Here is a 13,361-nt window from a genome sequence, read left to right on the forward strand (position 1 = left end):
CTGTTGTAATTGTAATTAGGTTTAGATAATTGACTGTAATTGTCATGAAAATTCAATAAAAAATGTCAATTATTATTTAACGCTAAACTATGGAACCATGTTACAGTTCTAAGTACAATTATTAAAATATGTTTGATATCAAGCTTTCCCACATTTTACATTTAAGAGAATATAAATCGAGGGGTATACCGACACAAAAAAGGTGCCCACACCAATAACTTAAAAACCTATATTTTCATCGATTAGGAAGCCTAACAAGGCAACCAATAGATGGGAAAGAAATTAGACTGTAATTTAATATCAACACATGCGCACACACTAATAGCTGTAAATCTTTGATAGTATTTTTTTTAATTTATTTTTAAATACCTCACAGCCAATCCCCAGTGTTCCCATTGGCGAGCCAGTATGCTGACCTGTCACTAGAGCTAAATTCAAACAAGAAGACAAAGTCATCAACATCTCCTGCCAGATTAGTTCTCATTAAAACTCACAACCTTTTCCTAATGGTCCTAAATCATAAAACAACTATCTTAAACAGTTTCTGAGAAAAGCTGTCCCGTTTAACTCGGACGGATGGACGGAGCTCAAACCTATATCCCCCTTCCACACTTTGTGGCGGGCGATAATAAAATGCCTTGATTATGGGCGTTGCTCCTAGAGTAGTTAAGACACACCCAGTCACAGGAGCCACACCCCCACAGCGCTGCACAGTTCCACATGGAGCTGTCAATCAATGCTCACTGAGGGCTGTGAGAACAGGAAACCAGTCCCTCCTCCCACCTTTTATAGGAGGGGCGGGGCCAACATTGACAGTGACCTTACTGATCTAATCTCAGCCAAGAGCAAATTTTAATTAATAGCTGGCGTTCAACCCATAGAGGGCAGTCACTGACATTTTACAACTAAAAACCTAAATGTATATACTTCATATATGTATTCAGTAGAAAAATAAGGTTTTAGGGTGTAATAATAATCTTATTTTATTTATTTAAAATTGCTTTTCCACACACGCAAATACAAAAGTGTACTTACACTTAAATTAAATTAGTACAAAGACACTCCAAAGCTGTGTACTACAGTTATTTGTACGAATAGAGTTTTTATGGTCGCTCAACATAAGTGCTTAATCTTAAACGCATGATTTCAATTAATCTTTTTAATCGTTGCAGTTCTATGAACCAGTCGAGGCAGATGGCTGCCACCTCTGAGCCTGGTTCTGCTGGAGATTCTTCCCATTAAAAAGGAGTTTTTTTTTCTCCCCACTGTAGCTGATGCATGTTCATGTGGATTTGTTGGATTTTTTTATTTTTTCTTAAGAATTTTGTATTTTGATAGTGCTTCGAGATGACTATAATAGTGTAACTTATTAATGACCAAACCACAGCTGTACATCCTGGTGCAACACCAACAATGAACTTTAGGTCAGATTTACTGGTATTTACTTTGTATAACTGTCAAAGGTTACATTATGTTTATAGCCAGACATTTAACACAATATACGGTTGTGTGCCGCCGGTCGCCCTTGTGCCGGGGGGGGCGGGGCCTGGGCTGCTGTTCTTGCACCGCCTGGTGCTGTGCGGTCTTGCTGTGTTGTGGCCTGTTCGTGGGCTGGGGTGGGGGGGCACGCCCCACGGGGGTTTGGCCCGGCGGGGGCCTTGGGGTTGGGGTCGGTGGCGGGATGCGCTGGGTGATCGGCTGCTTGGGGCTTCCTCGGATGTGTGTGTGGGGGGCGGTGGCTGCCTCTCAGCCTGGGATCTTGGGGCGTCTGGGGGGGTTGCCTGGGGCTCCCTGGCCCCCACTCTTTCTGCTGGCCTGGCTGCATCTGCGGGCCCGGGGCAGTTCCTGGGTTTGCGGTAGCGGTTTTTTGCACATATACTGGTATACGATGCACTGGCACGCCTTGGGATGTGGGATAAAACTCATACTGGGCTTAGCCTTAGACACGTTAATCCCAAATACCTGCTTTAGATACTACCACTCACTCATTCCCCCTGTTCACAGCCACCACCATTATAGCTAAGCTTCACACCTGTCACTATACTGGCTGGATTACACAACATAATAAGCACAATATATTCTACAACTTCAATTCTCACCCTCACTGTAAAACAATCTATTCTTCCCCACCCTTTCTATTTCCTACCTTGAGTCTCTCCTCCCTGCTCCCTTTCCCCTCCCCCTCCACTTAGGTGTAACACTGCTCTCCCTTTTTATATCAGAATCAGAATCAGAATCAGCTTTATTGACCAGGTACAGTTTAGAACAATACGAGGAATTTGACTAGGTAGTTGCAGTGAAGGAGACACATCAACACACCGGAGCAGCCATTTGCGGCACCCACATATTTAGGTGAAAAAGGGATCAATAACAGGAGGAGAGGAGGGGTGAGGGGGAAAAAAACTGCCAGTTTGAAACTGATTTCCCTAAACAGAGAAAGCAGTGTGAAACCAGGAAAAAAACCGCCTCTGCAAACATAAATGTAAGCATGACACAGTCAAACAACTCGAGACAAGGCATGTAGGAAGGGTTGGGTGGGAGGTTGGCTGGGGGAGGGGGTCAGGTGGGAAGAACAACAGGAGTCCAGCCGTTTGGGGACATGGGCGTGCTGCCAGTCGGCGCTGCAACCACGCCTCCATGCAGCTGCGGTTGGGAGGTGGGGAAAGATTGCCGACGAGGCATTTGAAGTTGAAGACCTGTAGCTGCGTTACTGACAACCAGATGACGTGTGGAAAAGTTCAGCATCAACAGTTCCAGGAGGAATGTAGGGAAGGAGCGGGGGGAGGGAGTGGGGGTAAGAGCCGCCGTCTGCAGAAACTTCCTGGTGATAAGAGTTGAGACAACCTTGGCTTTAGCCTTGGCTGGCTGGGGAGCCGAAAGGGAGATAAGCAATGTGATTTGATACAGGCTATGTTAATTTCCAATAGCCTTCTGTCCTGGGTCTCTCTGCTGTAATCCAATGAGTGGCCTAGTTTCCACTTCCAAGCCTGGTCTCCAACTTCTCCCAGTTGTTATCCATAACGCGTAGACGATCCAAAAGCAGCTTGCTTTTGATATCGATCAACACATGAGTCTGAGTGTTCAGAGCCCTGCTACATCCTTCAGAAATCACTGGCAGCTTTTCCAAAACAGTCACCAGCGTAGTACGGACTTTTCGATAGATTAGGAAGCCACCAGCTCCGATCAGCAGCATGCCTACTATCATTATTCCAATCATGTAGATGTCCTCCACGTCTTCCACGGAAAGGATGGACAGACACACAACTCGCCACTTGTTCCAAGGGTCAAGTGTGTATCCAGCCGCAAACGTCCCGCTTGGACATGCGGGGTCACCACCCCTGGTTCTTTGCGTCGAAAAAATCTGATCGATAGCACTGAGAGACCAACTAATTAATTCCATTATTCCGGTTTTGGATGAGTTGCAGAGAGAGGCTCTTGTTAGTTTCACAAGACCTGACAAAGCAGCAGCTGGGAGAGAGATAAGACGGAAGGGAGGGAGAAACAGAGAGTGCGACTGACCTCGTCGAGAGAAGCAAGAAGAGGTCAGTCTTGCTTCTCCCTATAATAAAAGATTTCTTACCCTTCCTTAGGGAGGGCTGGTGATGGCCACAATTATGCAATAAATTAAATCAATTTATTTTATTGCAATAACAAAACATGCATTGCTGTCTCATAATGATTGCACTTCTTGTAGTGTTGACCTTTGACAGCATGTGCAGACAAGATAAAAAAATAAGAAAACTTAAAAAAAAAAAAAAATAACACAATATACAAACTTTTTTGCTAGACCATCTTTAAAATTTAAACTTTGCTATTTCCATTAACAAGTAAATAAATTTAATTTGATTTATTAATTTCTTAAAATTCCAAAGTTTCCGATTTTTATAATTTGGAGATTATTTGACTTTAAATGGCTTATCAATGTAATCATTTAAATGTTCTAACGCTGATGCCATGCTGTCAGAGCTCATTGGGTGTAAGAAGGAAAACTATTTGATATCACTAAATGGAAATCCTTTTCTATCACTCATATACCAATGTTAGTCTTCTAAAACAGTTCAAATCATTGTTACTTTTACTCAGCATCTTTATTTGTTGTTTCAGTCATTAATCCTGTATCAATTCTGTCCTCTAGGGTTGTATTAAATCTTTGGACTCAATTTCAGGAAAATAAACTCACCAAGACCTCAGTCAAATAACCCTGTAAGGGCATTCTGTAATTATTGGTTTGATAGTGCCACAGGAAATTGTCTTGTCATACATTACATGTGCTTGTGCTGTCAAAAACAGTTCTCAGTCTGTCCACTAGATGGCAGTCTGCACCTATGTGTTAAACTCTCACATCCTAATCGAACCTAGCACTGATTACATCCTTCATTATGGCAACTTTTCCTCAGGGCCACTCATCATGGCGAGTTTCCTCTCCAGAGAGAGCCGAGTGAGAGAAATAGAAGCTTTGATGAGACTCAGTAACAGCCCAGCTCATCCTGGATAACAATGTGAAAGGCTCAGTGTTATTAGAGAATATCTCATTAAACGACGGGCCAAGAGAACAGATGGACTCAGACCGTACACAATGCTTCTAATGTCTAAGCCAAAGCTTTATTTACCTCCTACTAATGAAGCACATTTTGGCCTAAAAATTAGCATTAAATTATAGATCTGTCTAAATGTCACTACACATTTTCAATAAAAGAATAAAAATGAATCGCAGATGCCAGTGTGACGCGACTGAACTAACATAAGTTTATCAAAAATTTTTTTTTTTTTTACATAATATCATTGAGGGTTTTTTTTTTACTAATATGGAATAATAGGTTAGTATGTAATAATATGTAATTACATTAGTGTATCCACACTATTCGGAAAATGAGCTGCACCAAAAAATATTTAGATTCATCAAATCGTCCTTACTGCGGTTGGGCACCAAGAACCGGTTCCAAACGTCTGGTTCTGGAACCGTTACAAAGATTTGAATTTCGATTCTTTTTTTCGATTCCTAAATGCCCGCACTAGTTGGTTTCTGCGGCTTGCTCTGTTTGTTTACGCAGGGTTTGTATAACATGTGTTCAGAACGCGACTGCAGTGTGTGTGTGTGTGTGCGTGTCTGGCTGCAGTTTCAGTTTGGACCGTGGAGCGGAAGAGAGATATGAACCAATCACCGGTAAAAAGCCCAGTAAAACTCCAGAAAACAATCACCAGGAATAAATATTTGCTCCCTGGCAAAGATAGTAGCTCTAACAACTGGTAAAAGGATAAACTGGTGATATTACAGCCTGTACATGCAGTATGGGGATGCATTTACTCCGCCTCTGGGTCCTAGTGCCTGCCGTCTAGCAAAGTCTGTTCCGTTTACAGAGGTCCGTGTGTGTTTAATAAGTCCGGATGTTAATGCCTCTGTCCATCAACTCTTTTCATTATATCCATGTTTTTTAAGGCTCTTATTAAATAGTGTCGGCTGTAGTCCGGGCCGCCGCCATCTTGGATTATGTCATCACCAGCGCGTCATCGCTGCAAGTCGCGCAAGCACAAAACAACCAAAATTAACTGTCAAGAGGTCTTATGGTTCTATTTTCTTTTTAAAGTGGTGTTTTTTTGTGGCTTGAGACTCCAATTATATTTATGTATATAATATATTCCCTACAATATAAACAGGTTGACAATATAAGTATTTTTTATAGTTTGTGTTTCCACTGTATCCAGAATTATAATAATCGTTCTCAACAAGAACTATTGATTGATTTGTCACACGACTGCTCCAGGGTTTGTTTGAGTTTGTTTTTTTTTTTGTTTCACATCTATCTGAGCTGCTATTCTTAGTTTTTTAGACTGCTGACAACTTGTTTGTAGTGTTATTTCAGCAAGTTTCACTTTTACAGTTACAGTTGGGGACCTTCGTAATTCAATACCCTAGTTACAGTACAGCAACAAAATTAAACTGTATCAACTAAGTGAATTCATAAAAATGGCCTGCGTAAATGGTTATTCAAATTAAAAAATTCTCCTGTGAAATCTGTGACCGGTTGACCTGCACAACTCAAAGAATTGGAATCGAGAATCGTTTAGAACAGAAATATATATATATATATATCGCATTTTTAAATCTACCCCCGCTCTGTGTGCAGCGTGCTTTAATTACTTAATGAAACAAGGTTACTGATATTATTCATAGCATAACAGTCAATGACAATAGTAAGAAGTGTGTGTGTGTGTGTGTGTGTGTGAGAGAGAGAGAGAGAGAGAGGAGTTCAGTTAGATTTATTGCAGGGAAGCACGTTTAGGGGATGCTCGAGAACAGTGTGTGTGTGTGTGTGTGTGTGTCACATGACAAGCTGCAGAAGCTGACAGTAACTTTATGTTTCAAATCTGAAGAGCTGTTTAATAAACGTGCTTAAAGGCATTTAAACAAAGTTAAGTTTTGGAGTTGTTATTCAAAACATTTGACGCCAATTAGGGCTGGGGAAAAAAAATCAATTTAATCAATTTATCAAATTAGTAGATAAAAACGATTTTTTTTTTGGGCAAATTTGAGTAAAAAAAACCCACAAAAACCAAAACAGTTTTTTTGGACTTTTTTGCGTTCCGTCCTTGTGGGTTACCGTAGCTCGATGTGATCCAGCCCCCTCTTTGTTTACATGTGTTTACCCTTTGAGTAGGCTCTGTGTGTGCCACAGGCATGTTTCATTTTTTATTCGCACTATGCTGAGATGCTAAGGGAAGAGTTTATGATTTTTTTAATTGTAATGTTATATGTTATAAAATATGTAGATATTTGATTTCTTAATCAGAAAATTTAAGCTACTGTGAAGTTGCACTTTTGCTTAAACCTGGGTTAAAGCTTGAAATTGTTGAATGACAGAGCCTCATTTACTTTTTATTTTGGGATTGTTTGCATTTTAACTCTTGAGGACAATCACAGCAATAAAGTGGCACTTTTGACAATATATCTGATGTCTGCAGTCATTTTTAAGTGCATTAAAAAAAAATAAAAAATCGAATCGAAACGCAAGATTTTCTTTTAGGCAAAATCTCCCAGCCCTAATGCTAATAGTTTGACCTTTACCGCAAATAAATATTGTCTCCAATTATCAGTTAGCATGTTACTCGGTAAACAATCCCTAAATTCTGAGAAGTAAAACTATGTATGAAGGGAAACGTGCTTCTCAGCATACTCAACATTTTTAAAAAAGAACAACTGAAATCTCATGAAAAGCCAGAGCTACACAACTCTAAACTGTCAGGGGTGATGAGTAATTTCTGTTCTCAGTATTCAAACGGATTGTGAAAAATTTACTGAAGATGGCAGTTGTGTAAACTGCCATCTTCAGTAAATTTTTCACAACACACCAAACTGAAGACCAAATGTGGCTTTTTATGCAATATTCGGCCGAATATAAACGGTGCATCCCTAATTACGAAATACATTATGTATAATATACAATATACTAAGCCTATTACATTATATCATGTATATACTATATACTAAGTCTAATACATATATTCACATTTAATAATGTTTCAATAATAGTGTAAAAAACTTAATCAATAGACGGAATAATATGTAATTAGCTATGAAATGGACTCTAAAACACGTCACATGTGCCTAACCATTCCTTTGTGGTCATTAAAAGAGCATTACATTTTTAGACTACATTAGATATGTGACCAGAAATACAGTATAATTGAAAATGGAAAATGGCAAAAACAATGATTGAGGTCGGCATGTGAAGGGAAGGAGAAGAACAAACTTTCAACAGCTGACTTAAGAAAACCAAAAAGGAAATTCATTTTTTAAGGTTTTTTGACACAGATTACAGACAGTGTTTAGTTATTTCTAGTATTTTTGACTGCTGCACCTTTACATTTGTTTTTTTAATGCAGATAATTAATTTAATTTAGCTTTTGAGTTTTGATTTATTCATGAAATATGTGATGTTTTTGGCACAGATCGCAAACAATGTTTCGTTATTACCAGCCTTTTTAAATTAGTTTTTTATGCAGCTGATTCGTTGAATCAGGATTTTGATTTATTATGAAAGATGATGTTACTTGTTACATGTTAGTTCAATAAATTTGAATTTGTATTATGTTTTAAGAATAACCTTTTTTTGGGGGGGCACGGGTGAGTCTTGAAAGTTCACCTTTGTTTAAAGTGAGGAATATCCAAAAAAGCTTGAGAAGCACTGGATTAAGTGAACCCCAAACATTTGACTGTACAGCAGCCGCTCCCTCCCAGTCACAAGTCTATGCTGGTTTCATTGTGCATTTTAAACATTCCCTGAAATAAGGAATAATAAATTCTGTGATTCCTGAAGCATGCACTCACACACACACACACACAGATTATTTTGTGCTTACGGTCGCATTTCATGCCCTGGTGAATGAGTCCGTAAAGTAGGGAGCCACAGTGGTCGCAGAAGGTGGGGCTGGAGTAAGTGTGGACCTTAAACTTGTGTTTACTTCGAGGATCCTGCAACAAGAGAGCAGACAGTTTAGCCGAGCACCATTCAGTCATTTCCTCAAATAGTTTAAAAGATGTCGGCTCTCAACACCACCACCACCACAATGGTATGGGTTTAAGTGCAGATCTCTTAGCATTCACACAGGTTAAGAAGAAAACACAATCATTTTCAAACACAGAAAAGTAAAAAGGTCCTTCATAAATCCAAGTGTGACTTTTATTATTTGGTTGCATGTGCTTTTAACATGTACACATGCCTAGATAATCACTTTTACAGTTGTGAAACAATTTTTTCACAGTGCCCTAAGGCATTGGGGCTGCTACAGTGTAACAAACACAAATGATTGAGCAGCAGACAAAATATCACTCTACTTACAGATTAAAGTCAAACAAAACAAAGGGCTTTAGTTCAGGGGATCCCAACCACCAGTCCTGGATCCAAACCAATCCCTGGACCATTTACTACCAGGCTGTGAACCTTGCTCCGTTTTTTGACTCAGGGCGCTCGCACCTTGAGCTGTAATTTGTTGATTATGTATTGGAATTAGTGCCAGATTTCCCTCTTATCAGCCGATAACACATTTTCTTTATTTCTTAAGCCAAAACATCAGTGAAACATTAACAAAGACCAATAAACGTCTCCTAGTCTGACGTCCATTTGGAAGGTCCATTTTTTTGAAGAAATATTTAGCCAAGATGTCAGGAAAAAATAAAAAAATGAATTGATTAAATTCTTAGATGCTGTGGACACAATAGAGTTAAAGTGAGTTTGTCGGCAATAATATATTGATATACTTTAGTAGGTTTTTTTTTACTTTTTTTTTTTTTTTTTTCAAAGTAGCCAACTGGTACATTTTCATACACAATTTTCTAACCCATTACATTTTCTAAAATTCTTCCAGCTGTATCCATATTGTGTTGGGATTGACAGATAGTAACAATCAGATATTAATAATAGCAAATCTGAGCATATTTCAGCCACAAATGCATTACTTTAGCAAAGTGATGTTATTTATAAAAGTGAGGATTAATCAAAGAAAAAAGAAAAAAAGAAGGGGAAGAAAAACAAAACAAACAAATAAATAAATAGATAAATGAATAAATAAACAAGAACCAGATATGTGGGATTGAGTGGAGTAATATGTGAGTGGGCTCAGCTCATTTTATTGCATGATTATGGCCTCAGCAGGTTTCCATCTAGTGAAAAATATTTCCTTCTGAAGTCTGAAAGCACAAGTGATTTAATCCATGTGGAATATTTCTCGAAGTTTCTCAGTCCACATATTGTATTTGTATATGGGGGTTTGATTTTAGCTAATTAATAACAATGCATTTAGGTGCTGATGTTATTATATATATTTTCTATCTTTTCCATCAATGTCTGTTGGTATTAGGCCGAGAATGGCCACTCCAGGACAGCTAGGTTTAGAACTTTAGCAGTTTTTTATAGAAAAGCAAACACTGTAGTGAGCTCCCAAGGCAAAATGATATACACTTACTGATAACTGAATGATAACATTTTCAGCGTAATCAAGTTCAGTTTTCTAAACAATCTTTGCCATGTACCAAGTAGATTAGATGCCCTACCTAACAAGTGACTTTTGAAAGTTAATGTAAAGCTCTGACAGTGGATTTTCCTTCTCTAATGGAGACTTGACGTCACATCAGATTGAACATGGCTCCTCCCCATGGATCTTAAAGCAGAACTAAGTAACTTTTTCACCTTAATAAATCTTCCTCGTAGTCCCTCTCACGGTAATACACGTGTTTATGGGGTGATTGGGGGTCTTTCATCTCCCTCTGCTGTCTCTGGCCAGAAAACAGCACTTGCAACTTTCCCTGCCTCCGACTCAGTGCCAGTCTTGTAGCTCTGTTCTCGTTCTCACGACAACACGTACTGCTTTACGACAGCCCAATACACACTAAAGGTGCATTCACACCAAACACGTCACTTCAATTGCCCGTGATGAGTCACTTAAACACAGTGGTGCTTTTTGGTCACTCCATCACTCCAGTGACGTTATTACCAGGGAACGTGTGTGTGTGTGTGTTTGTGTGTGTGTGTGTGCGTGTCTGCGCAGCAGGGAGACCACTGGCTGATCACTTCCCTGATCATAAACAGTGCCGTTTTTAACGGTATAAATGGTCAACTTACGGAGTTACTAAAGGATGAGTTCACTCAGAATGTAGGCTTATTGAAGAAAATAACAGCTTTAATTTTGCCCCGTTATGTTTAGGAAGCCTCCTACTGCTCGTCTCACTGTAGCGGGAGGGAGGATCTGCTGCCTCTGGGGTGCTGAGTGTTTACGACAGTGACATAACCAAAAGGGACCTTTAGGTTGAGCACTAAGTGCAAGTTACTTAGTTCTGCTTTAAATAAATGTGCAAATAATTAGTTTATTGGTAATATAATAAACACATTTTATGTTATACACATGACCAGTACAGGTATATCAACTGCTAACCAACCCTTTCAGCAGATATTAACTCAATCACTTCAGGTTGCTAATGGGTGCTAATGATGGTTGGCTTAACGGGCAGTAAAAACCTTTATATGCACTACAAATAGGGAGTTAGTTAACCTGATTAGATTGTAAACACCACATACTGTATACAACTTTACACATTTAATTTGACTATTTGCTTAAAAAACATAACCATGAAGGTGTAAAACACCTTTCCATGAAGTTAAGCAATCGTATTTGAAGAGATAAATCATGATTTCATTTGTCTGCTTTCCACTTTGTAAGTGAACCGCGGTAATTGGCGTTCACGTATTTTAAACGTAAACTTCCTCAAATGAAGTAGAGGGTCTGCACTAAAATATTGATGTGACGTAGAGCCAGGACTACAGAAACTGTGTTCTTAATGTCCAGTAAAATGTGGTTGTTTCCGCTGTATACGGGTACATCTCAAGTCCTGCTGGAAAATGAAATCAGCATCTCCATAAAGCTTGTCAGCAGAAGGAATCACTGCTGAACAAGAGACAACGTCAGAAGCGTCTTACCTGGGCTGTGGAGTAAAAGAACTGGACCGTTGCTAAGTGGTCCAAAGTCTTTTTTTCAGATGAAAGTCAATGTTGCATATCATTTGGAAATCAAGGTTCCAGAGTCTGGAGGAAGAATAGAGAAGCTCAGAATCCACATTGCTTGAAGTCCAGTGTGAAGTTTCTGTGATGATTTGGGCTGCCATGTCATCTGCTGGTGTCGGTCCACTGTGTTTTCTGAAGTCCACAGTCAACGCAGCATCTATCAGGACATTTTAGAGCACTTCATGCTTCCTTCTGCTGACATGCTTTATGGAGATGCTGATTTCATTTTCCAGCAGGACTTAGCACCTGCCCACACTGCCAAATGTACCAAAAGCTGGTTCAATGACCATGGTGCTACTGTGCTTGATTGGTCAGCAAACTGGCCTGACCTGAGCCCCATAGAGAATATATGGGGTATTGTCAAGAAGAAGGTGAGAGACGCTAGACCCAACAATGCAGATGACCTGATGGCTGCTATCAAAGCAACCTGGGCTTCCATAACGCCTGAGCAGTGACACAGGTAGAGCACCTCCATGCCACGCTGCACTGATGCAGTCATTCATGCAAAAGGAGGCCCAACCAAGTAGTGCATAGAAATGAACATGCTTTTCATTTTTATATAAAATATCCTTTTTTATTGATCTTATGTAAGATTCTAATTTTCCGAGACACAGAATTTTGGGTTTTAATCATCTGTAAGCCATAATCATCAAAATTTCAAGAAATAAAGGCTTGAAATATTTCACTCTATGTCATGAGCATTAATCATATATGGGTTTGACTTTTTGATTTTTTTCATGTTATTCCAATTTTGTAAGATGTACCTGTACTGGAGTGTAAATAGGCAACAACTTTGGTTGTGCATTAATGGAAGAGAGACATTGGCTCATTAACTTTAGGCAGTCAAGCAGCGCATTTCCCTTTTAAGCATTTCGTTTTACGGGATTTGATGCTGACAGCAGGAGGGAAGAGGTTGTGTGTGTGTGTGTGTGTGTGTGTGTCAACTTCCAGTCACACTAGGAGCTAGTGCTGACCATGCTATTTTATCAGTGACTGTCATGTATCGGTAGATAGATAAAAACATTTGAGCTTGTACTCATTAAAGGAAAAGAGGAAATAAACAAATCCCTAGAAGGAAATATAATTTTGGTAACCAACTACAACAATTAATCAATTCAGACAAATGTATACTTAAAACAAAACAGGGGAATGTCTGTTTGGTTAAGTACAGTGACAAATCTCTTGTGTACACAAACATTCATTCTTAGTTAAAAGCACAAATTACCCATAGACATCTTTAACCTGTGAGAGGAAAACCATACAGGCATCTAAACCTGTGTCTTTGAGATGTCCTTTTAAATCTCACCAGTTCATGAAGAAAACATAATTATTTGTCATTAAAGCCAGTTACCTTTTCTCTATTTCAATATTTCATAATATTTTGGCACGTAGTCTAATTATTTGTCCACACATCCCGTTTATTTACAGTGTGTGGGAGAATAGTTTCACAGTGATGACTGAGTAACATTGGTATTTTTGTTCCAAATATAAATACAACTAAAACTGCAAGCAGTTATGAAAGGGGGCCAAGCCTTCCCGCGCGACTCGGCCCTCAGGTTTCGTGGAGCCCGTGGAAGTACGTCATGAAGGATGACGGGCTCGTGGCGAGCGTCAGGACACAGGCCAACGTGCCATTTGCTGTGAACAGGTGGATATGAAGTTTTGGAAGATGTGATTTAAAGTGTGAAAGTTACAGGCCAAAATGCCTTTGCACCCATTATAGCACCATGTCTTGGTACACTTCTTGGTATGGGTGATCTGTGTGCTCTTCTATAGTCACCCTGTAAATTTCACAGCCCTCAACATATT

General features: G+C 39.4%; 1 protein-coding gene across 6 annotated transcripts in view; it reads right to left on the reverse strand.

Annotated features, from left to right (window-relative positions):
• The window catches only part of LOC114470730 (protein kinase C beta type), a 61,572-nt gene that overhangs the window by 18,839 nt on the left and 29,372 nt on the right, over positions 1–13,361 (reverse strand). For 5 of the 6 annotated variants that reach the window (XR_003674908.1, XM_028459082.1, XM_028459069.1 and 2 more), the window contains one exon: positions 8,359–8,470. Coding sequence is in view for 5 of the 6 variants with exons in the window: in XM_028459082.1 (XP_028314883.1) it covers positions 8,359–8,470 (112 nt within the window). In the remaining variant the exon portion in view is untranslated. Of the gene's footprint in view, positions 1–8,358; positions 8,471–11,468; positions 11,562–13,361 lie in introns of those variants that run through there. The other variant, XM_028459097.1, reaches the window with a different exon arrangement.

This window comes from Gouania willdenowi, chromosome 1 (assembly GCF_900634775.1).
Source record: "Gouania willdenowi chromosome 1, fGouWil2.1, whole genome shotgun sequence".
Classification (NCBI taxonomy): domain Eukaryota; kingdom Metazoa; phylum Chordata; class Actinopteri; order Blenniiformes; family Gobiesocidae; genus Gouania; species Gouania willdenowi.